At 36.9% G+C, this 25862-nt stretch overlaps 3 protein-coding genes across 4 annotated transcripts in view; 1 reads left to right on the top strand and 2 right to left on the bottom strand.

The window, feature by feature from the left end:
* apba2b (amyloid beta (A4) precursor protein-binding, family A, member 2b) overlaps positions 1-15757 on the top strand; it is a 53464-nt gene extending 37707 nt beyond the window's left edge. Inside the window, exons 7-14 of one of the 2 annotated variants that reach the window (XM_024295589.2) lie at positions 3021-3056; positions 5735-5821; positions 8898-9083; positions 10400-10579; positions 12677-12889; positions 12990-13109; positions 13203-13343; positions 14611-15757. In XM_024295589.2, coding sequence (XP_024151357.1) covers positions 3021-3056; positions 5735-5821; positions 8898-9083; positions 10400-10579; positions 12677-12889; positions 12990-13109; positions 13203-13343; positions 14611-14682 — 1035 coding nt within the window. In that variant the 3' untranslated portion in view covers positions 14683-15757. The remainder of the gene's footprint in view (positions 1-3020; positions 3057-5734; positions 5822-8897; positions 9084-10399; positions 10580-12676; positions 12890-12989; positions 13110-13202; positions 13344-14610) is intronic. The other variant, XM_024295590.2, reaches the window with a different exon arrangement.
* A 1663-nt stretch (positions 15758-17420) lies between these two features.
* sord (sorbitol dehydrogenase) lies at positions 17421-21271 on the bottom strand. The gene is made up of 9 exons (XM_024295949.2): positions 21080-21271; positions 20944-20977; positions 20417-20581; positions 19428-19587; positions 19203-19321; positions 19048-19113; positions 18561-18739; positions 17983-18104; positions 17421-17888 (listed from the first exon to the last, which is right to left on the bottom strand). The coding sequence occupies exons 1-9, from the start codon at positions 21131-21133 to the stop codon at positions 17723-17725; spliced, it is 1065 nt and encodes a 354-aa protein (XP_024151717.1). The 5' UTR covers positions 21134-21271; the 3' UTR covers positions 17421-17722.
* Positions 21272-21463: 192 nt separating this feature from the next.
* Positions 21464-25155, bottom strand: terb2 (telomere repeat binding bouquet formation protein 2). Its single transcript, XM_024295950.2, has 7 exons — positions 24548-25155; positions 23373-23454; positions 23144-23283; positions 22679-22740; positions 22533-22594; positions 22375-22451; positions 21464-22110 (listed from the first exon to the last, which is right to left on the bottom strand). Exons 1-7 carry the CDS (start codon positions 24609-24611, stop codon positions 21983-21985), a joined length of 615 nt encoding a protein of 204 aa, XP_024151718.1. The 5' UTR covers positions 24612-25155; the 3' UTR covers positions 21464-21982.
* Positions 25156-25862: the final 707 nt, after the last annotated feature.

The raw sequence follows: 25862 nt of genomic DNA, 5'->3' as shown, positions 1-25862 counted from the left end.
GAATTTATTAAAAACACCAAAAGCACAATTTCTATCAGAGTGGGTTTTAAAGAGGGAAAGTTGGTAGCAATATGGATGTGGAAGTAGCTATGGGTCTATGATAGCTTCAACGAAAGTATCAAAGTATTGTCGCTAAGCCTTAATTGTGCAAAGATAGTTACAAGTCTACGTTCTTCTTATTGGACCTAGTTTTACTTGTGTATGTTAACCATCAAAATGATTAAATGAAAAATACTTGAACAAATCTATCCCATTCTGGTAATGTGGTTCTTCAAACACAGAATAAGAATACCTTTATTTTTTAACAATTAACATCATTGATATTTTAGTAGTGATATACTGATAGGCAGCACTATATGATCTGTTTATTATGAGAATGCTCAATACATGTACAGGTCTTGTGCAATATACACATTAGAGACAAAAAAGTGGAAAAATTCAAGAGTTATATTAAAAAAAAAATAAAATAAAAACACATCAGACTTTTATAAAGTTGTTAGTATTCTTCTTGTTTTTCCTCACACTATTTATATTTCCCTGGTGTTAAAAATGAAAATGCTAGAGGGTTGTTGCATACACTGATGAGACGTGCTCCCTGAATGTCCTACAATAATCAAAATATTGATTTCTTTTTATCCTGGTGGCATCTGGCGGGATTATATTCTTATTTTTTTAGTATCTGACATTCTTCCTTAAAGCTGTCTGTTTTCTTGAACAGACTAAAAGTGCTGGTGGTTGATCTGTTTCCAGTGATTGTCAAACTTTCCTAATTTAGACCTAAAAATGAGTTAATTTTAAACTGTTCATCAATATATTTCAATAAAAAGCATCTGTAATAAATGCCTTATTGTTATTAATTATCTTGAAAATGCTGATATAAAATGTGATTAATTTTCATTGATTGATCCAAAAAAGGAATTAGAGCCAAACAAAATTGACGAAACTTCAAACACATAAACTCAGTTTAATGTAATCGGAATAATAACACGCCAAGATATACTTATATTTTACTATTCTCTAACTTTGACCTCACAGTTAATTTTCCTCCTATTTATTCTGCTTATATAATCTGCTTGAACTTCTTGTCCTTTGAAACTGAGCAAACATAACTTTTCCAGGTAAATGGTGTCAACATTATAGTTTATTAATGCTTATCTGTTTGGCATTCCCTCTGATTGATGTAAAATGTATGAAGCTTCCTCCCCACCCTGACATTCACTGCTTCCTGGCATCCACCCTCCACAGCTCTGCTCAGGGGCTCCTCAGTCGAGCAGCAGCAGATGTTTTACTGAAAGCTCTACATGTCTGTTCTGTGTGCAGAATGATGAAACTTGACAAAATGGAAAACACTCTTTCCTTTGGCTGTTAGCAATACAGCTGTAAGAGACACAAAACAGAGAAATACGCTTTGGATTTTGTAAATCAGCATGTGGATCATTTAATAGTAAATCTGTGTTTGTGAGATCAAATTTATATCTGATCCTTTGATTGTATACTAGAACTGGATTGAGTGACCCCCTCCCCCCCATGTTCCAATTATGAAAGTACCCACTGGTTCCAAGAAGCCAAAATCCCAAAGACTTCTTTTGAGAAATAAACAGCTGGTACTCCAGGCAGTCCAGGGACAGGGCGTCACATGGCGGGATTGCCGTCCGGTAGCAGTTCTTACTGGACTATGTGTAAATATCTCTAGACGGCGGCCGTCTATTTCAACTGCTGCCAGCTGCCCGGGGGTATATAAGAAGCAGGTCATTTTACCCGCCCGACGGCCACCGCCTACATTCATCACCACGCCAGCGATAATCAGAAAAATCAGGTGGTGGCATTAAATCTTGAAGATTCTACAGATGCCTTCTGATTGTGCACTGACAGTTGTGTTTGTAGCCATAGCACACATATCTTCTCCTATGAGTGATGTATTAATACATTTTTTTGCAAAGTATTCATAACTCTTAAGTTTTTTATTCACTGTCATTCAGTTTGGTTGGGATCTTCTGATTCTTTAGCTTGCATTTGTTGCTTTTTTTTATTTATTTATTTAGAGCATCTTAGATGTGGATGTTCCCAGTAAGGTCGTAAAGTTTAGTACTCAATTTTCATTTTCATTTTGCTCTTCTTAATAGTGCCACTAGCGATGTTCTTTTAAAATGCACAAATGCTCCATCATCTCTCTCCAGGGATCCCATAAAACTCCGTCCTGGAGTGTTTGGAAGCATGCCTTATGTTGTCACTTTCAATAATCCAATAATATAGTTTGTTTTTTAATGCAGATGATTTCTATCACTGTACTTGTTATAGTTGCTGACACTTTACCCTAAAGCCTCAAAATAAATCTCAAAAGTGAGCATATTGATGAATAAATAAAAAAAAAACTAGCTGGTTATATTATCAAACAATATAATCAGTATTATGATTAGATCATACATTTATTAGCTTTTAACATTCAGGCATACTGTCAATCACCGGTTTAACTCAACAACTATTTTTTATTTATTTTTTATTTTTTTTACACAAACTTACTTAGTGGATCCTTTTGTGTTTTCTTTGCATTTTCATATTTTTACTAATTGAGCTTAATTTTCTGTCTATATTCTAGTAAGTGGTGTGAATGCAGAACTGAACCTCTAAGGACCTCCTAACATTCTACTTATTGACTTCCTCCATGAAGCAGATTTACTGTCTTTTCATTCCTGTAGGTCTTTGATTACATAAGGAGAAGCAATTATTAGCCTCTGTAATTGATGTTTTCATTGGATCAGATTAGCCTCGTTGCTGTGCAAGCTAAACACACTTAAAAAACACACACAAGAGCACAGCGCTCAGCCACACTTCCTGTTTTCTGTCACTCTCCCTGTTTGTTAGATTGCTGGTTTTTGGGCTTTGTTGTCTTACCCCCTTTTTATTTACCTTCTTTATGTCCTCCTCCTCTCCCTCCTGTTCTTTGTGCTCCTGTATCTGCTGACTTTGTCCCGTCCCAACGCCTGCCTTCCTGCCTGCCTGCCTCCCTGCCTGCCTACCAGAGGGTACAGAAGGCTGCCAAAATCAAGAAAAAGGCGGTGTGTAATGAACAGAGCAAAGGAAGAGCCTCCGCTCATGCTCCTCCCACTCTCACCTTCTCATTTTCATCCCATTTTTTGCCTGTCCGTGTGTCCTCTGTTACCTCCTCTAACTGTGTGTCTTGCACTTCAACGTTGTGTCACAGGTTTCAACATTTGTTCATGTTTTTGGAGCAAATATGTCTACACAAAAACATTCAAATGAGAAGTATCAGTAGAATTCCAGATTTGTCAGAATGTCAAACTTTTTTGTTTAAAATATTTCAAAATTACTCCAAGCTACCAAACCAATTTGTACTTAACTTAAAGGGTAATTACAACTAAATGGTGTAAAGTTTTTATATTAAAACATCAAACCCGCTTTGTCCACAAGGTGACAGACGCTTTGTCACAATGAAAAGCCTTTATGTCCAGACTCTGTTATATAATGGGTTTGTGGGATAAAGAAATAAGTTGTAAATTATTCTGGCATTAATACAAAAAAAATGTTTTTAATATAAATATTTAAATAAACTAAGAAAAATAAAGGCCTCATTTCATTTCTGAAAGGCATTTATTGTGAGAAACTATTTCTCAGGCTGGGATTGTGCTTTGTGTTGTTAGTTTCATCTCTTGAGAGAAGGTGGAGGAAACACATTTCTGATGGTTAAATTGAACTTTACCAAAGCCTCAGACTGGTTATGATTTACACTTTACAGTGTTTGTCTGGTTCAGGGAAATAGTGCTTTAGAGTGCAGAAAATCAGGAGCTTTTAAGAACCTCTGAGACAGTTTAGTTCAGCAGTTCATTAAAATACTTTTTTTTTACTTCTCTACTTACTGCCAAGTAGCTTCCAAACTGATGAAACATCTAAAATACATGATTTTCTCTCCTCATGGGCTTTTTGCTTTAGAGCAATTGTTCAGCTACTCCAACAAACTCAAAGATGGTAATTTTGCTTAAAAAATATTGCAATTTGGGTTTCCAAAAAAGCCTGCTAGCAAGTCATTCGAAGTAAATAAAAATAGCACTGTCTGAGGCTTTGGATCATTTACAGTATCTTCCTCAGAAATCTTGTTGCAAAATATGTGTTTTAATATTTGTTTTCCTTTTTAAATTGGACTTTTGGTTCATTGACTACTAACTAATATTGAAACCATCTCAAACTTGTTTGTCTACAAAAGAGAAATATGCTCATATTTGTCCCTATTAAAACTGGAAATGTTGCAAAATATAAATCAGACAATGATTTACTTTATTTTACAGACTATCAATTCCAAGAAAAATTCATTTAAAGGTTTTAAAAAGAATTTTTTAGTTCAGTTTAATTTTTTATAATTTCATTGATGCAAAACTTTAAACAGCATAAGAGGCCTAGGAGGGATGACCATCTGATACGATAGCTTCTATTGGGAGAACAATTTTAAATTCTACCCTGGTTTAAACAGTCAGCCAAAAAAGAAGTCATAAAGAAATATGCTTTTTTTTTACGAACTCATTCGTCTTCTGTCTGTGACAGTTTGTTGAAGACATCTACGAGCAGTCAGTTGCTCAAACTCAAACCAACACATATTTCAATGAATTTCTAAAGTTTAAGCTTGAAAGATTTAGACTCCAACATTACCAAACTGAAAAATGTGTTTTCATTGTATCAACGATTACGTCAGGATCTCCCAAAGTTGCTTTGTTCATGTCATCCAGAAACATGCAGCATATTTGACCCATTTTGGAGATGTACTTGATTGTTTTTCACATTAAGGAAAAACCTAATGGAAGCCTAAAATCAACTCTGTGATATATTTAAGTGACTGGTTTTCTTTTTTTTTGTCTATGTGAGGTACTTGTAGTTTTTAACCATGAAAAAGCTTATTGTTTTATTTTAGACACAGCAGGAAGTTCCTGTATCCTAAATTTGAAGTAGATTTTATTTTTTTTAAGTCATGAACAAAAATGTCCACTGTAGAAGACACAAATTGACAGAGAATTTAATTCCCAAAACAAATTAATACATTTAAAAAAGCTGAACAAACTTACAATGAATCCATAGGAAGGATAGTGTATGAATATAATCATCAAAGCTTTTAATTTTATATTTTTCCAATTAAACCAACCAATTCTTAGACATGTTATTATAAATTAATATACTTACCTTGAGCATGATAAAATTATGAAGGAATAATTAAAAAAGAATCACAAACAGAGACAAGAAAACGTCCAAAACTTCTAATTACTTCAGTTTAAATCCCAAAATCTTATTCACAGTCTTTCGTTTAATTTATTATCATATCCCTACTTTAGATGTTTAAGTGTCCTAATTAAACCAAAGCAAATATATTTTTATTAGTCTGTAGATCATAGAGATTACAGTGAAGTGTGCACAGGGTTGGTCTGCTCTCACTGATGTAACAACCAGCTGGTTAGGGTTTAGAGTTAAGCTGTTTTGTTTCCATGCCAGCTTGCAATCCTTGTGCCAGGAGAGAGCTGAAGTGAATTACCAAACGCCAAAAGCTTCCTTTTTCTGTCATTTCCACCTCACCTTTACACTCAACCCCTCCTACATCAGATAAACACTTTACTAGCTGGACGCACAACTTAGCACAAGTGCATTTTTCAGTATTTGCTGCATTTAACACCAACATCCTTCAAATGTTTGTTTTCAGTTGGATTCAGTTTTGATTAATCCCTTTGTCTCCCTTCAGAATGCTGATGGAGACACTCAAACTCTGACGGAGGTCGATCTGTTCATTTCCACCCAGAGGATAAAAGTCCTCAATGCAGACACACAAGTAAGTGCTTTGTGTTTATGTTCAACATGTCGTCCCACAGGTGGATAATAAAAACAGATTTTCCTGATGATTTACTGGAGTTACACGCATCAGAAGGCTGCTGCTTCACTGCTGCATCATAGCAAGCCACAATCATTATTTTAGGAAGCTCATCGTGGTATAGAATAGAATAGAATAGAATAGCAATACTTTATTCATCCCAGGTTGGGAAATTAGTCAAATAGTCAAAGAGGACACCTCTGGATTTAGGTAGTTAGTGTTAGAGCAGGTACACAATAATGACAAATGTGAATAATGTATTCATCCAAGTAGCTAAATGACTTAAATTTACAAACTTATGGGTTTAAAAAGGGAATAAACTAAACATAACTGAACTGAGGATATGAAGCAGCCCAATACCCAAAATGCAACTGCCTATACTTCATTGAGATAAGATCTCTTTTTCGAGGGAGACCTAAGGGAGACTCAAAGTGCAATCTTGAATGCACATTTAGCATGTTATGATTCAGTCAAGCATCAATTCAGTTTGATTCACAATTTTTAAGTCACGATTTCGATTTTTTTAATTTTTATTTTTTCTCAACACAATGAATTGAAGGTATTTTAAGGCCAAGTGTGTTTTCTCTTTGCCCTTACATCAAACTGACTGCTTTTCTACTATCAGAAAGGATTCAATACAAATAAACAAATATATATAATATTGAACTGATCAGAAATCCTTTCATACTCGGTTCTTGTTGTGTTCCACAAGTGACGGACCGCGCCCGCTCAGTGCAAATGACCATTCACGCGCAGCTTGCAGAGAAAAATAGACAGAGAGGGATAAAGAGAGTTAATAAAAAAAAAAAGCATTAGGTCAGCAAGAAGTCAGAAGGGAAACAGTCGCAAAGCTGCGTCGTCACCCATGACTGTTGTCGCGGTAGATTGGTCAAAGTTGCAGCAAAGTTGCACTGAAAATGTAAAGTTGCAAGGTGAGCAACAAATTGCGGGTTTTGCTTGAATTAGCTACAATCGCAACATCGTGAGATCCTGGAGGACTAAATTATGTGAAACTTTTAAATCCGAAGGAGCTGCGGGAATTTCCCAAGAGGGGAGCGGAGTTGAAGAGCACGCAGCCAGTCCGCTACACACACACACACACACACACACAGCAAGCCTCCATGGAGAAATGTCATCTGCTCTGCATTTCTAAATTTAAGCACGAGCCATTACAAACCGATTTTTTATTTTATTTTAATTTTCTTCACCGATTAATAGGTTGACGAGTTTGAATCAGTTTTTAACCGATTCAGAAAGAATTGTTACATCCTTAAACTGGCCTGTCATTACCTGGTACAAGCAGATGTTCACCACAGTTGGAAGAGGCTTGGTGCAAAATGATATAGGGATGCAAATTTGGTGAATCCTGCTCCAGGCTTTTTCTCTCAGAGATCTATTCCGATATATTAAAGACCTGATCTTGCACAAATCATGCATTTATGTAAGTTCTCCATGAAGTTGACTTTAGTGTGCTGAATAAACTAGTTAGTTGCTTGTGTATCTTTGGCTGAACTACTATAGCTGTAACTGAAAATGTGAATAAGATGTTGGAGAGAGTGCAGAACTTACGTAAAATAAGCATTACATAAACAAAGCAGTTCAAACATCTGCAAACTTCTGCCTTGTGTGTAATATATTCATTAAAAACTTAATATTCGTCTGATTGATTTCTTGGATTGAAAAACTTTGTCAGAGTTTTTCAACTTCTTTAAAGCAAACTTTGTGAGTGAGCAGAAGCACATCAGACGTGATGAATGTGGTTCTCTGCAAAAGTTAAATCTCTATGTGATGGAAGATCCATTTGCAACATTTTAGTCTGTTCATACTTTGGCCATCTGAGTGGAGTGTCAGAATGTACCAGTGTGAGTGTGGGCAGCCACCTGGCCGAAAATAACGTGCTGCAATGCAGTGTCTGTCTTCCTCCTTTTTCCATCTGGTTGCCACTGGTTCTGGCACATCTGATTTAAAAAAACACAAGTAAAAAGCCCCACTTCTCTGGCCTTAATCTTAATCTGGTCTGAATATGTCTTTATGAATGAGTTAAATTGAAAACAGCTGCAAAAACTGAAGAATTAGATGTATGTCATAAAACCACCACAGAACAAGCTGGAGCTAAATCCAGCTTGGTCTAAAACAAATAGGAAGGATTTAAATTGTACTATCTAGATATGTTAAAGAATATTTGATAAAAAATGCAATATGCATTATTACGCAGGACTGGTATTAAGTTAAGCCATGAAATATAAATATTGTTTTCTTCGACTGACTTTTCTTCTGCAGCTGCTCGACATCATCAGATGAGCAGGATTGACTCTTTCTGTGATATAAACGGAGTTTTGGGCTGTAATCTGATTATACAGCTGTGTTGAATCCAATCAAAGGAAGACTTTTTTTGTGCTGTGATAATGCATTTAACTCACTCCCTCCCCATACTCAGTGGATAATGAAGCTTTGTCAGAAAGCAAACAAATATGCTGCAGACCCGCTCTTCATGATAAACAGGATAATTGGCAGAGTCATGTTTTCTGATCTCTTCAGTTACAGCATGTCACTGTGGTGACGGTGGCTTCTAACACAAGTCAAACATATCATGTACTTGTTTTTGTTGTTGAGTCAGTTACTATTAAGCTTTTCTAGTGCATTAAATATTTTTTAAAGATCTGTAAATGAGACAACAAGCACACGTTTTTAAAATCTGTCTCTTCCTGTTGTTTTGTCTTGTATTTTGTTTTTGCTGCTTCGTTTTGACCAGAAATTCAATTGAAAGTAAGAATTTTATTATCAATATGACATTCCAAATTTAATAAAGTTTGAAAAAAAAGGGTCCAAGAATCAAACCCTGGGGTACTCCAAATAGTATGGAAATTATATAGCTCCTCTCTTCAGGACAAAATCTGGCCCAACTGTAGACTCTACTTGATAATATTACTCACTTTCATTCATTCTGAGGTGCAACACCTCCTAGTAGTCACACATACTGTAACTGTTGGAACACCAACACTGAATGGAGGATGTTTTCATGTTTTGGTTCAAACAGGAAACAATGATGGACAATGCACTTCGCACAATCTCTTACATTGCCGATATCGGGAACATCGTAGTCCTGATGGCAAGACGCCGAATGCCCCGAACGGCTTCGCAGGACTGCATCGAAACTACCCCCGGAGCACCTGAGGCAAAGAAGCAGTACAAGATGATCTGCCATGTCTTTGAGTCTGAGGATGTAAGTGGCTGAGACACTTTTTTACTTTTAAACTGAGCTACATGAGAGCCAGGGATAAGAGTCCTTTTCAGAAAACTGTTGTTTCTGCAGATCAGATCAGTTGTAGTTCATTAGAATTTGCCACCAAGTAGTGGGTGGGATCGTTGGCATGGAGTAACCACCCCCCCTGTTGCTACAAGCTGGGAGCAAGGAGCTCGTGACCCACCTAGCATAGTTTCTACATCACAAATAAGCTATTTTTCAAACTGTATTTTTGTCTGATTCAAAATGATTTAAATAAAGAAATAGTCAGAAATTCTATTTTAATCTTAATTTTCTTTATAAATACCCTCCACCATCAGAAAAAAAAAGAAAAATACAATTTTCATCGATGTGGGTTTTTGAAAATGAAGAAACTCTTAAGTTTTCACTACTTCAAAACCCTTGCTTTGTTTATGTCAAAGAAATTCTTTTAGTTTTGTTGAGTTTTTCGTCTTTCTTCACATTTGTGTTGTCTCTTGCATATGTCCCCTCTGGAATTGCCTTTGTTCCTCTTACAAATCATTTGAACAGCCCACTGATGTGCCATGATGTAAATTGGCTGAACACTTCATTTTTATTTTCTTATTTATTTATTTTAACTCGGTGGAGCCGCTGCTTGCTTTGCCGAGGCAGATACGGAAAGACTTGGCAACGTTAACAATGTAACTCAGAGGAGCCAGCAGCTCAGTTCCTGTGCCAAATGCTATGAAGGCTGGAATCCAATCTGTCCCCTCTTCATCTTCTGTTGCTGCCAGGGTTTAAAGGCCGGCCGGAGTTTTAATGGAACCATTCAGCTGCTCATGTGTCAACTTATAATCCATTTTTGTTATTTTGGAGTCTCACTGCATGCATTGAGAGTTTCTGTCTTCAGACTTTTTGTGGTGCATTGCTAATTAACAGTTGCTTTCTGAACCATATTCCCTCCTATTACTGAAAATTAGAAAGTTATTAAAGAAAAACAGAAAATTTGCTGTCAAACAGAAATAAGAATTCAACTTTTTTTGACTTGATATAAATCTGTTTCGGGGCATGAGGCAGAAATATCAGGAATAATAAAGATTTAATGTTTCTTTTTATATTTTCTTTTACCTAAGAGATCAGTTTCACCTTTCTTTGCAAAAAAAATATAGTTTTTTGATAGTATAAGGTAATAAGACAATTATTACTAAATCATTATTAAGTCCTGCTGTCCTGCTAAAGTCTTTAACTCAGGAGAATCATTGAAAATGTGTTTTGTTAAAACCCAAAACATTTTAATTTCAGCAAAACTTGCTGCTTGATTTTATTTTTTTTAGGCCCAGCTCATTGCTCAGTCCATAGGTCAGGCCTTCAGCGTGGCCTACCAGGAGTTTCTCAGAGCCAATGGAATCAACCCAGAGGACCTGAGTCAGAAGGAGTACAGTGACATCATCAACACCCAGGAGATGTACAATGATGACCTCATTCACTTCTCCAACTCTGAGAACTGCAAAGAGGTTGGTATACGATACCGATACGCCTTTTTTTGCACTGCACATGTTCCTTTCTGTCTCTGCAGGAAATGTTTAAAAAGACAGAAGCACTTAGACGCTGCAGGGCAGTGAGGAACCCACCAACATAATGGCTTTAAACTAATTTGAGTCATTAAAAAGGCTGAAAGAATATGTACATTTGCCTGGAGCATGTCAATTTCCTTTTATTTTCTTTTTATTAACACAGTGCTTTTAAAAATACATAAAATAGGAGTTTAATTGTGCTGAGCTAGATGGAGCTGGTAAAGAAATGGAACAGGAAAACAAAAAATAGACCTTCACAAGATCTATCTTCATGCTGAAGACATGTTACAGGTCTCTGGCAAAGTTTTATTGAATTATTTTTTTTTCTGCCATAGTTTCCTTTCATCTTTTATGCAAAAAAACCCTCCTATTTTCAGACATGACATACGTGACAGAGTTTAAAATATACAAAAACATTTTCATATTCAATTGTTATACTGCTTCTTAATTGATCTTTCTGTTAAAAGTCTGAGATGCTAGTTTCTAAGGCAGCAGGCTCAGAGTTAGTTAAGGAAAAGGATTTGAGGATTGTTCTGTTTGGTTTGATCTGTTATATTTCTTAAATGTTTAAGTTTCTTCCTCCAAACCTGGTCTCCTGTATTTTGGGTCCAACACCGCCAGTTCCTGACAAAGGATGCAAATGCAGTGGAAACTGTTGTCAGTGATCACTTCAAAATAAAGTTTCCACAAAAGAAAAGCTAAATGATACTACAGAAAACCATTTTTTTTGGTTGTCTGTCATGACTGTTTCTAATGTTCTAAATAGTGTTAAAAATTAACTGAACTGACAAACCTAAACCATAGTTCACAATCTTGACGGTACCCCTCCCCAAAAGGGCAGATCCCAGACGCCCAAAAACAAAAACACCTGGGAGGAGGGGACAAAAGAACAAAAGAAAAACAAGTCCAAGACACATTTAGGGTCCTGCAGCCAGACGGACATGAGGGGTATCAGGACCCCTCCTCAGGGACAGACGTGAAGAGGAGCGGTCCCGACAACTCTCCCCAGGAACAGGACACAAAACCTAACCAAAGAGATAAAATATTCCAAATTGTAATAACTTAAGGGATGCTAGACAAGTGAAAATCATTTGGGATTACTTCAATTTTTGGACTTTTAAAAAGAAATGATGTGCTACAATAATGCTAAACCCCCAAATGAATCAGAAATAAGCTCACACATTAATTGTGAGTGTGCTTATGCCTGTGTTTCTTGCTGGATCTACAAGTTTAAAGCACATTGGTTTTGGCTTTAGTTGTAGATGTAGCTACAGCATCCTACTCCTTGGAAGGTCTGCGTTTTTTTGTTTTTTTCCATCCTAATTCAAGCATACAGCTTAAAAATGGAGGTGCATATTTAATATCCATGTGGGAGAGGGTGGGATGGTGAGTCACTAAAAGCTTTTTTTTCCAATTGAATAGACAATTCCCTTTAAATGTTTATAATTAACTTTTTATAACTTTAAATAGTTGATTTTATAGGTTATTTTTACTTATTACTTTTTAAGCACCACTTGAGTAAAAATGGTTTCCTTCTGTCACTATCTTCTTTTCTTGCACCAGTTTGTAATTGAGTTATTTGTCAATGATGTTTGGATTCATGTTCTGCATTCATAAATAAATCCAGTGATGGAAAGGAACAGAAGCAACTCCAGCAAGTCTAGGAGATGAATTTACATTTGTTCATAAAGTGCAACATTTCTATAAATCCAGGGATGCAGACAGAGATGCTGCCGCTGATTGATTTGCAACAGTTTTATACAACCTCCCACATTAATCCCTCCCTGTATGCGCTGCATTTCTAAATCTCTGACCAATGATAGATTGTTAAGCCTCATGATTCCAGCTCTGCCTTGCAGTTATGTCATAGTTTCCAGCTCAGATTTTGGACAGAAGCTGCAGAAACCATCAATTTTGAATTTAAAGCTTATTGTCATAGAAAATGTGAGTTGCAGACACATAAGATAGTTGCGCTGTGATTAGTTATATTCCTGGTCTGAGCTGTAGAATGCTGAGCATCCAGCTGTTTGTCCACAGCTGCAGCTAGAGAAGAGCAAAGGCGAGATCCTGGGGGTGGTGATCGTGGAGTCCGGATGGGGGTCCATTCTGCCCACGGTCATCTTGGCCAACATGATGAACGGCGGGCCGGCTGCTCGCTCTGGCAAGCTCAGCATCGGAGACCAGATCATGTCCATCAACAACACCAGCCTCGTGGGGCTGCCACTCGCCACCTGTCAGGGAATCATTAAGGTACAGAGACGGAGAAGATGTGCAGCGTGCCTGCAGAAGGCTCTGAAGAGCATCATCAGTTTCTGTTGAATCCCTGTCCATGATACGGGTCTCTTTATAGGGCTTAAAGAACCAGGTGCAGGTAAAAATGAATATCGTCAGCTGCCCCCCTGTGACCACCGTCCTCATCAAGAGACCGGACCTGAAGTATCAGCTGGGCTTCAGCGTCCAGAACGGCATTGTGAGGATCAGACTTTTTAAAAACTGCAGTTTGTCATGTTTTTATTACCCAGAATGACATGAGAACATTTTCTCGTTTGAATTTCTCGAGCAGATATGCAGTTTGATGCGAGGAGGCATCGCAGAGCGCGGGGGGGTCCGCGTGGGTCACAGGATCATCGAGATCAACGGCCAGAGCGTGGTGGCCACAGCACACGAGAAGATCGTTCAGGCCCTCTCAAACTCCGTTGGCGAGGTTAGACTGTTGATCACAAGCAAAAATCACCTAACATAGAATATTGGTTGTGTTCAAATATCGTCCTTATTCACTACCGAGTGTGTATTCAAATCTACATTTTGCAAAATCCAGTGTCCGGAAATTTCCCAGAAGTCACCTAAAAAAATGTTCAGTAGATTGGCAAATATTGACCACAGTGCATTGCGTTTTAACAATATGTCATTTGAAATAAATGCATTTTAATTTTATTTTTATTTTTTTTATAAATCTATAAGTGTTTGCCAAAGTTTTCATTTAATTAAAAAAAATTATGTTGTGACCAAGGGTCAGAATTGTAGTAAATTTTTCAAAAATTGCAAAATTCAAATACAAAATACAGTTTACACACGCACAACTTAAAATAAAAAAAGCTTGAAACTAACTACACACTTTAAAAATCATGCACAAGTCGCTTGTTACACACACAAATGATCAGATTAGCGCACAAATCTGATGTGAGACTCTTTACTCGTCTCCAAGATTTGGAGACACACTAATTTTTGTACATGTGAATTGCAAGTACACAAAGTTATGCCCAAAATGTGTTGTAAGTTACAAATCAAGAATTATGCATTCACAAATCCAAAGTTCCACACAAACATGCAGATGCAAGTTTCTAAGATTTTCAATTATAATTTCAAATCAACTTGTTTAAAAATCTATGACAATAAAATACATAAACTGGCATATTTGCACTTTATTTTCTAATCAAAAGTACTTCTAAAAACAATTTTCAGCAGTTTTTAGTAAAAATACTTGAATGTATTCATCATCCACTATTTATCCAAGCCAAAAAATATCTAGAGACTGATTTTTCAGATGTGTACATTAGTGTAAACTTCCAGATGGAGTCACTGCTTCCAGCTGGTTGGTGCTGATTTATCATGCAACCTAACCACTAAAGAGGAGCAGGCAGGCTTCCTGGACTGGGAGGAGGTAAACTCAAAAGGAAAAAAATGGAAAATAGAAAATCCTGCATGTGTGGAAAGAGGATGAAGCCAAGATTAAGATCAGTTTTGCAGCTTTTTTTTATAAGTTAGGAAAAAAATAAATGTAAAGGCTCTATAAGGACTAAAAACTGCAGTACAGGATTACTTGTTTGTACTCTCTATATAGTTCAAATTAAAATAGTTAAAAATCGTATTAAAAAGGCAAAATACTATCAGGTTTCTGCATAAACCTTAAACACTTTCCAGGTTTTATACAAAACACTTCTTCCTTTTAAAACTGTAATTTCTTCTTCCAGATCCACATGAAGACGATGCCGGCAGCCATGTTCCGGCTTCTAACAGGACAGGAAACACCCATATACATATAGATGAAGCTACACAAACAGCCTGGAAGCTGTCGGCGCTACAAGCATCCTGCTTCTCACCGGCGGGAGGATTACTCCTCCCTGACCGTTCAATCTCTGTTTTCTCATTTCTTTGAGCTGATGACTTCCATTTTTAATCATCACCCCCTTTTTACCCCCCCGACATGCATTTTAATGACAAGACTCGCTTAATCCATCAGAGCTGAAGAGGAGGAAAAATATGGTTTACCTGTTTGTCCTGTCTGTACTTTTTTTTTTTTTGTCTTTTGGGTAACAAAGTTTTCTTGTGATGCAATATTTGACTCCCATCCCCTTTATTTATTTATTTCCCATGTAAATACACATTTGACTAACATGGGGGAACGTCTGCATTTGTAAATAACTCTTGAAGTTGCAGGCAGACAAAGCTCTGTCATCGGGAGTGAAAAGCGACTTAACGTGTTTGAATGTGCTGAGCTGCTGTGTTCCTCCAACCGCAGAGAGGGATTATGGGAGAAACGCCATATCCGTTTTGAGTTACCACATTTTAAGGCAATACACAACTGCAACCTCTGAGCGGCGAGTCTTTTCTAAATCTCATGTACAAAGAGGCCACTCGCCCTTCCATATCGAGCAGCAGTGAACATTGGCAGTAGTTACGCTTTTGATATCAGGTCACATGGGTGGCGTTTCTCTCGTCTGCTTACCCTCCACATCCATCTTTAGCGTTCCGACTGAACCTCTCTCGGAGACTGGACTGTGAATGTAACCGTGTCGTGTGTGAGCTGTCGCATTTCCACGAGCAGTATTAGAATGTCTGTACATAAACCAGAACCTCGTCTAGTATTGTGCTCATGATGAGAAACCACAACACAACAGGGTTTAGCCTCCGCTATCATCCGACTGGACACCGGCCCGCCAGCTGGACGGGGACGGAATCACACACACTGTGACAGAGAAAAAAAAAAGCCTTACCCCAGAGTGACGCTTTCACACCTCACTGTAGTACTTCTAACCGTATGAACATTATTTGTGTGCATGCCTCGTAATCTAGTATCATGTCATTGTGGCAAGATAATAAAAGCTCAGTTGAACCTGACTGGAGGCTTTTTTATTGTTGCTGTAAAGTTCTTGTTAGATAAATAACAAGACAAACCAACTCATCTAAAAAGTGGAAATTCCTTTAATTAAAGCCCAACAATAATCCAGAAAAGACTCAAATACCATGTTTAAAGTCGATTTCCAGTCAGAATTCCTGTTCCCAGTCATCACTTTTCTTAAGAAGGCCTTTATGTTTGGCTGTTAGCGGCTCAGCTGACCCAGTGGAAGGATTTTCTGCTTGAATAAACAGAATAGATGGCACTGCTGTGCAGCTGAAACCCCGCAGAAGGCACATTCATAATGTGTTTTTAAGGCTACGACAAAACTGCAGCATCAAGATAAATGTTTGCTCCAGTTTTCAAAGAAACAGCCACTTTCAGGAAAAGTTTGTGAGGCAGGTTGATTATAAGAAACCCAGTGTTTTGTTCTGATCCTTTACACAGCCTCAAATATGACTAAAAGCCTGTTTTTTAAGGACAGAGTTTATTTTGATCAGGCAAAAGTGGTAGAATTGTTAGTGCAGATAACTTGTTCACCCAGAAAATGTTTTGAAAAGCCCCAGAGAATTAAAAATAGAAAAAAATGAAATATATTCCAGAGGAAAACTGGAGGATTTCACAAGTAGATGATCAGTACATTCTGTACTAAGACTGATGTTTCTCACTCACTATTAATATTTTATCAGTATAGATTGGTAATAAATATGTTTAAGTTCTTATAAAAGGTTAAAGTAAAAATGTATTTAGTTTCTTATCAGAAAAATAAAACAAAGGGATGCAAATCGTTAATTAATATTTGACTTTTTTTTTTGTCTTGGTTCTTAAATTTAAACTTTGACTTGTATTATTTTTGTAGTTTTTCCCTTTGTTTTGTTTTTATTCGAGTACTCTTAAGCATTTTGACTCACTACGTTTAAAGAATTTTGGGTGTCTTTCTTCCAGTTTTGCAGTGACTCCTTAAAAAATCAAAAATAAAAAAAGCTTTTTGATATTCTAATTTTGATTTATTTTCAATGCTTTAAATTGCAAATTAAGATTATTATTTTACTGAACATTTTTAATAGGTTTCTCCTAAATTATCCCATAAATTTAAATAAATTTACCATAAACCAGCTCAGTGGCCCTGTGGTAGAGTGTCCGCCCTGACTGAAAGGTTGTGACTTTAAATGCCATTAGTCATAAAAAAACTAAAAATGGGGTCCAGTACCTCCCTGCTTGACACTCGGCATTAAGGGGTTGGATTGGGGGGTAAAACCACCAAATGGTTCCCGAACACGGCTGTGTCTGCAGCTCACCCCTCCTCCAGGGGATGGGTCAAATGTAGAGAACAAATTTCACACACAGGTGCATGACAACTAATGAGACTTTAACTTTAAACCTGAATAAAATTGTATTTAATGTTTGCTCATTCATAGGTATTAACAATTTATGGCATATAATTGTTTGTTGTGGTTGAAATTTGATGTGAAAAACAAGACAAAAACCAAAAAAGAACAGTAAATGTAAGACAATTAATAGATAAACTCTGTTTCTTATAATGAATGGATTCTGGACACACCTTTCCTGTCATGACTGTTTATCCATGATTCTTCTGGGCTTTGGCTCCCTCTAGTGGTAAAAAGCTCATAATGCAGGTTGTTCAAGGGAAGAAATATGTCCTGATTTTTTTCTTGCTCCAAAAAGATTTATTTGAAAAATCAACAGTCATTAAAATCATGCTTGTATGAAAACGCAATGAAGATTGCAGGAACGTAGAATAATATATTTTCAAGTGTTGGTCAGCAACAAAACAGTTGGGAGATTTGCCCACAGTCGATCAAGTCAACGCAGCAGCAGGTTTCGTATCACAGCAACGCGGCTTCATCTCTTTGAACTTGTTCTGTTGTCTAACTGAGGTCAGAGTACAGCTTGCTCTCATCATCCGGAGCCAGCTGGTTTGAATTGCTTCACTGCAGAGTGTGGACTCAGGGGTTGGAGTCGTTTTTGTCACACTTCAGCATGACCTTTATCCCGAGCCCCTGACGGGTGGTCTCGAAGGCCTGCACTGCCTGCTGCAGAGGGAAGCGGTGGGTCACGAGGGGCTTCACGTTCACTTTACCTGAAGCCAGCATGGCGATGGCCATGGGCCAACTGCAAACAGAGCAATCGGACAAAAGTTTTGCTTTTGAAACTTTTTACATGCTGTCATTCTGACACAACTGGGCAAAAGAAAGTGTTTCCTCACGTGTTGCAGTAGCGGAAGACTCCTCTGATGTCCACCTCCCTCACGGCCGCATTTATCAGAGGAACAGTTGCCATCTCAGCGCCAAGCCCCACCAACACCACCACACCTCCAGAACGGGTTCCCTAATTAAAACAAATAATAATAATTAGCAGAAGTCTAAAAACATTGGAGCCTTTTTACACAAGCGATTCAAAATTAGGAAATGCAGAAACAAACGGTGAAGATTCTCTTTTTTTTTTTTTTTTTACTTTTGGGTGTGTCAAAAATAATTTCTTTATTTCAAGATGTTAATGCAACAGTTGTTTCTAGAATATAAATTATCATTTAAAAAAGCCAACATTATTATAATACAACAAAAAGACCAAACAGCAACTATAAATAACAAACAATAAAGTTATATATTATAATGCTCCAGTTTGCTAAGATTTGAATACAAGACTACTTGAATAATTGATATTTCTCACAGTGTAACACAATTGTCTTTTTTTTAACATATTTGCACCACTAAGAGTTACAAAGTCAGTGGTTGGATTCTTTCCTCAGGTCTACACAAAGACTAGATCCCTCTGAAAACATACATAGATGGCAGTTTGGATGCAGCTCTCAGCACCGGTGCATTCAATGGTGATTTGAGGCTGAGCTCCCAGCAGGTCCTCCACTTTCTTGGCCAGCTGCTGGGGGGTATCGCTTCTGCTGACCGTCACCTGAAAGTCGGCACCTAGTTCTTTAGCCTTGGCCAGGCGATCTGGGAATAAATCTAAAAACACAGACTTGTTACAGGTAAAATAACTTAATGCAAATGTCTAATTTCAGTATCAGAGCTGTGAGGATTTAATGTGAAACGTCAAAAATGTTCATTCCTGATGAGATTAACAACTGCATTGAGTGGTTTGGAAGATTTAAATGACAAACTCAAATTATACTTTTTTTTTTTAATAGAAATTATTTTTGTAATAATTAATCAAATACATGTAATCGCTTGAATTTCATGAGTTTTCCTATTAATTGACATCATTGCAAGAGCTTTTAAACTTTCCAGATTTTATTTTGAAACGTTTTTGTTACCAGTGATGACGACTTGTGATGCTCCCATTGCCTTGGCAACAAGTAAGCTGACCAACCCAATGGGCCCTGATGTAGCAGACATGGAAAGATATATGTTTGTAAAACACCATCAGTTTATAATATTCTGTGAGGCAGTAGTATTTATCAGAGCTTACCTGCTCCGCAGATGAGTACAGAGCTCCCGAGGGTCACTCCCGCCCGGCGGCACGCATGGATCCCCACAGAGAGAGGCTCAATGAGGGCTCCCTCCTCAAAGGTGACATTATCAGGCAGTCTGGACAAAAATAGTGTCAGACAAAAACAAACACAATAGATGTGCTGGGGCAAGAGGTATTTATGACATAATATGTGAAGTGATGCAATGTTGAAAGGACTGTTACTTGTAGCAGAAGTTGGCATTGTGCGTGTAGTATTCGCACAAGTTTCCATCATCTGGAGGTGTGGCGCAGAAGAAGATGGTGGGGGACAAGTTATACCGTCCGCTTTTGAAGAAGTCGTCCATCTCGCGGGGTACGCCAGGTTCAATCGCCACTCTGTCCCCTAAGAAAAAGCAGGGGGAATGGACAATAACTAACCCGAGTGCAGTTTGAACTGATAATGGGTCGTTAAAAAGATAAGAGTACAGTTAGACACTTTGTTTGGGTCGTTTATAGATATATCTAATGATCTGTGAAGCTCCATAAACTAAAGGCAGAGACCAATACAGTGGGGGAAAGTGTTCAGTGGTCTTGTATATCTTCCATTTCCTAATATTTGCTACTACAGTTGATTTCTTCACACCGAGCTGCGTACCTATTACAGATTCAGTCTTCCCAGCCTGGTGCAGGTCAACATATTTGTTTCTGGTGTCCTTAGACAGCTCTTCGGTTTTGGTCATAGTGGAGTTTGGAGTGTTAGAGGTTGTGAACAAGTGTCTTTTATATAGATAACGAGTTCGAACAGGTGCCATTAATACAGGTAATGAGTGGAAAAGAGAAAATCATCTCCTCATTTTGTCTCTAATTGTGGAGGTGTCTATTATGACTATTTGTGGTATTTGTTTTCTTGTTCACATTATTTAAATGATTAATTTAATAATGTGTACAATTTCCTATGAAATCATATTTAATGTTGATGAAATCATTTTTCCAGACATTACTTTATTTTAATTCCAGAGCTGTAAATATGAAATTAACAGTAATTAGGTTAAATGTATTTCAGAAGAAATGAAAATATTAACTTTCAATAAAATAGAAATTAAGTAGTCATTTTGATTTAAGGGTTCAAACACCTTACCAAATTTGGTTCTCGTGCAAAAAGAAAAAAAAAGTTTGGACACTCCTGGTTTAGGCATTCAGACCCAACAGGCTCCTGAAAGAACTGCACTCACCAACTTTAAGGTGCTTGACCTGTGAGCCAATTTTCACCACTCTCCCTGCAGCCTCGTGTCCCAGGACCATTGGCTTTTGGAGCACAAAGTCTCCAATTCGGCCATGTTGCCAGTAATGCACGTCTGATCCACAGATCCCCACAGAGTGCATGTGCAGCAAAACATCTAAATGCAAAACATGACAGTCAGTCTTTTTGTTTTTCACTAATAAACTAAAGTTTGTTTTCATGGTTTTTTAAACTGATCTTTGGGAAATCCAAGTCTCAAGATTGCTTGATGTATATTTTCTTGTTACAGTATGTCACATGCAAAAAAAATAACCAAAATAAAACAAGACATGTGATTTCTAAAGGAAGAATTTGATTTTTTGGAACAAACTTCTGTAGTTTTAGGTGGATTTGCTACATGACAATAAAGGAAGCCCTGCAGAGGCTTGGACTCTGAACTGATCAATGAGCTGCTCTAAATGACATGCTTACAACACAATTCTACGTGCAACCCCTCCCCCTCAAAAACAGACTCTTTACCATTCGGTCCTGGCTCCGGCACGGGGCGGTTTTCCTGCAAACAATACACGTTTCAGAAGAAAACAAAGCCACTTCAGTGCATGCCAGTTCCAGGCCGAATGCGAAGAGTTATAATAGGGAATGCGGGGTTTCATACGAGCCTGAGATCCCCCTTGGAGTGCAGAACCGCGGACAGATTCTCCTGGGCCATGACGGAAGCCAAACGAGGACAAAATAAAGACGCGGAGCGCGGATCTTCAGGGCAGTGCCTCAGAGCTTGTCAGACGCTGTCAAAACACACTTTACACGACCCTCACGTAAGAATAGTATCGAGGGGCGGGGCTGCCACCACAACAGAGCAGTTGATTGGTCAGCTGGGAGCGGAAGAGTCTATTTGTGAGGGGTGAGGGCGAGTCGATTATTTAAATAGAAATACTCTTCGAAAATTACTTCCGCATTTATTTATTTAGTATTTTTTACATTTAATTAAAAGTACAACTTAAGATAAAATAAAAAAACAGAAAATGTTAACATTTCAACTGTTGCACACATCTAAAATTGAGAAAAAAAATATGTCAGTGAAAACATCTGGATTTGAGCAGAACTAATGACTGAAAAAAGGACGGTCAGAATATAAAAGCAACTTATCAATTTTTTGTAGAATTTGTAGAATTACATATTTGTCTTTGTATGAGGGCAAAACGTAAGTTTTGTATTTCCGCCATAAGTAGACAGTGGAGCATTATGCACAAACTGTAAAAAAAAAAAAAAAAATCCACAGGTAAATCAAAATTAACCAGGCCTAAGAAAGAAAACAAGCACAATGATAGTTGTTTAATCAAATCAAACAAAGGAGAGATAGGTAAAATTATTTAAAATAAATTCATAAGGTATTTGGTCAAACTACAACGGCTTTAGTAACTCTTGCTTTTAAAACCAAATTAAGGCATTCCAAAAACCTCTGACTTTAACAGCATAAACATTTTTACTTCGTATTCAGTGCCAAAAATACAGTAGCAGTCATACTTAGCTTATTTCAAGTTTTTTGTTGTTTTTTTCACTACATTTCGTTTGATTTCGTGGTGGTCAAACAGACGCAGACTCCACAGTTTAAGCATGGGAAATGCTTTGAATGATAATCACTCAGTTCACCAGAATATTTCTGCAGGCTGTCCATGCTGATATACCCTGATGGAACAAAACAAACAAACAAAAATAACAATTTTCGTTTTTCATATTTAACATATATTTAAAAAAAAGCAGTGAAACTAACTTAAGCTTTTACAGGTGGTGACATTTAATTTTAATTAAATTAAAAAAATAGGTTTATCTTTTGGACTTAAACAGTTAATAACTATAGTAATCAACTTTTATACACCTACCTCTCTCATGAGATAGCCTATAAAATCTAAAATATGATCCCAGTAGGACTTTAAGGTTCTTATAATTCACCTGTGTGTCTGCCGTTTGCTTGGTTTCTCAAGTGAGCTTCCCTTTCAGGAGATGAATCTTCCTCAGATGATTCATAGCTGTTAACAGTCAAAAGAGACTGCATTAAATGAATGTAAATTCCACTTCAGCTCAAAATACTCATTGTGAAGTCAACATACTTGCTTATGCTGACCTCATCTCCGCTCTCGTCATCCGGGCATTTAGTATTCACTGGATTTTCCTGCAAAAACAACCATCTTCAGTTAGGTTTGTTTAAATATTACATAATCCACTTATCCTAAATGTTATCTCATGGTGTTCCTACCTGGTTAACTGATACGTCACTTTCACACTCCCAAATCAATCTTCCAACAACCTTTCTGACCTCTTAAACAATAGAAATACCCTAAGTTAGTCACAACAAAACGAACAGAGTAACTTTTTTGGGGTTGAACTAACAAAAAGAACAAAATACACTTAAAAAATATACTGTAAGCACCAACAAAAATATATAAATAAATACATTAAACACTTGTGTAATGTGAGCACCATTTTCTTCCTTCAACAGTTCTAAGACATCCACAATGACTACAATTTTTCTGAGGAGTGTTTTTGTTCTGACATGGAGCAACAGCAAGTTTTCCAGAAATATGAACCATTTTCTACCAATTCATGACAAGAATTGACCTCAAACGAATTTAAGCAGCATAGAGAAATCAGTGTGAAAGTGTTCTCTCTTCAAGATTTACTGTGTCTCACAATAAATCAATAAACCTACTGTAATCCTTACCGTGCTGCACTGAGACTGGGGGCAGCACATAATGACCAATGCTCACTGATCTCACACTCTGCCTTTTTTCACAGGTCGACAGAAACAAGCTGTGAAAAACGGTCACTTTGTCCCAGAGGAAATCTTTGCTCTCATATATCCTAAAAGAAGAAATAAAAAGGGAAAATTATATATAGATGTGTTTGTATTTATTCGTTTTTTTTTTTTTGTATTCTAGCATTCATCTCACCTCAATGTGTCAGAGGACGTTGCATCCTCACTGAAGATGAAGTCTGCTTTTCTCCAACCTGTGATGGTCCCACCTTCTTGTACTACCAGAGAAGTATTATCAATTATTATTGTGTTTTATTATGTTTTTTTATTATTATTATTATCGGATTTTATTACCTCTCTGTGTTTCGATTTGATTTTACGCTCCTTTTGTAAACAACTTTGTGACTCTTTCTGGGAAAAATGCCATGGAAATAAAGATATTCTATTCTATTCTATTCCATATAGATCCAAGTAGTGGGTGTCTTAATCTACGTGTCCTTTCAAGATGGGATGCAAGTTTAACTGTTCTTAAGACATCACAATCAAATCTAATGTTTAAGGTACAACATAAAACAAAAACTTGTTTTAAAAAAATAAGAAGCATGAATCACATTACCTTGAATACGTATGGTTGACATTTAAAAAAAAAAAAACATATAACCATGTCACTCTTATAAGGAAAAATGTATATAAACAAACAAGAAAACAAACTGTGATCAGTCAAAAAAGGTATAGAGGTTATTTTCTAACCCTCTTTTTCCAAAGTCAACAAAATTAGTTGATTCTTTAGAACAACTTCAAAATTATTTAAAACATCATATTGGGTGCAGATCATATAGATTTTTTTATGAACACTATACAAAACATATTAAGAACATCAAAAGAAAACCACACTGAATACGCACGAAAACATCTACACAACCATAAACACTTACTGTTTGTATGATAATCATATGGACACACATGCAGATTCACATCTATTCATAAATCGATGCAGTATCTATTTTCTCAACTACAAATATCCTACAAAGCTACATCCAGATATCTTAAAAGTAAAATCTATTTTACATGTTTAAATGTTTACTTAAATTTGAATGTTGCCTTTTTCTCCAGTGGTTTTTTTTCCCTATACTTTTGCAATTTTTTTATATATATATTTTAAGGTGCTATATTGATAAACTAGGAAATTACATATTTGTAATGAAGCTGCACACAAACTATAAATAAACAAAAAATGTTGATGCTAGCATGTCTAAATGATGCTAATTGTATTTGTTTTAAGTGCTAACATTAGAATACAATAATATCACACAATCCTACACATGATACAGACACACTATAGACATAAGACTTTGGAAAGAGTTTTCTTACCCCAAAACTTGAGGTGTGCTTCATTCACACTTTTGGAAAACCAGGCAGTCCTGCACCGAAACATAACTGCTTTTCTTTAACAAGAAAGTGCTAAAAATGTTAGCTTAGTTTAAAATATATGTATTTAGCAAGAGGCTGCTTTCCCCGCCCATCTGGTCAAAACCGGAAGTGTTGGAGTGAGCATGCGTCAAGTCTGCCCGCGCAGGTGTTGAGCGGTGAGATGAAACGCCGCGGGTTTTCATACGGTTAAACATTAACCCACGCGCGTGTATGAAGACACGAAGACGTACAACTAACACGGGATTCATTTAAACTACGTTCAACATCTGGGACATGATGTGTGTCATTTAGTCAGTTTGACATTTAGTTTGTTTCACAAAATTGGACTTTAGCTGTGCGCTCTATTTTACATTGGTGAATATTATGTCCTTTGTTTTGTTTTTCTTTTTTTATGTATGTTTTATTTTTTTAAATTTTCGTAATGGTTTGTTTTCAGGCTTATTTTCACAGTCTAAATTGTTGGTTTCATTTGCTAATTATCGACGGCTGTTTTCATTCCAGTTAATCCTTCTCAGTGAACTGTATTTGGTTTTTCATTCTGGTCATCTGCTATTATGTTTTTTTTGTTTGTTTGTTTTTTTTGTTTGTTTGTTTGTTTTTTACATCTTTTATTTAAATATTGATGAGGCATTTAAGCTCCTCAAGCCTGGCCTCCTGCATTTTGAGTCCAGGCAAACTTCGAATTTTTATGACACCTGTCCAGGTGTAATCAGTTCAATCACTGTGTTCTGGCCTGTTTGAAAACACTTTCACTAACTTCTGGTTATTTTTTACTCGTATTGTTTCCTGAAAAATTAAATGACACTGTCAATACACTCAAATACATTTATATTTCCCAATTACAATGGTTCCAGTCTGACGTTTATAAAGTTCAAATCCATCTAGGTTTTTAAATCCCTCAGGGCAGTAAGACAGTTTTGAAGCACAGTCATTGTCAGCTTTTAACAGAATGTAAGTCTATCATCAGACACAAAAGTTTCTAAATAAAAATCCTGGAAGCAACTTGCAGAAAAAAGTATGGGGACCCAAAATAGAACCCTGAGGTGTACCACACGAGAGAGTTGATCTCTAGTCTTAAAAGGGTCTGGGCTTTGTGGCTGTTATCAGATTCAAGTCATAAAATGTAATTAATAACCTTCATGATTCCACGAGAGACATGGAGCCTGTGTTTCTTTAACTTCCTCTTGCCGCACAAGAAGGGCTAAAATTAAACCCTTTCTACTACTCCACTCCACCCAGTCGGTATTGGAGCAAA

Source organism: Oryzias melastigma, linkage group LG3, assembly GCF_002922805.2.
Source record: "Oryzias melastigma strain HK-1 linkage group LG3, ASM292280v2, whole genome shotgun sequence".
In the NCBI taxonomy this organism is placed as follows: domain Eukaryota; kingdom Metazoa; phylum Chordata; class Actinopteri; order Beloniformes; family Adrianichthyidae; genus Oryzias; species Oryzias melastigma.
Note: the sequence above shows the minus strand (reverse complement) of the source record. Positions and strands in the feature narration are given on the sequence as shown.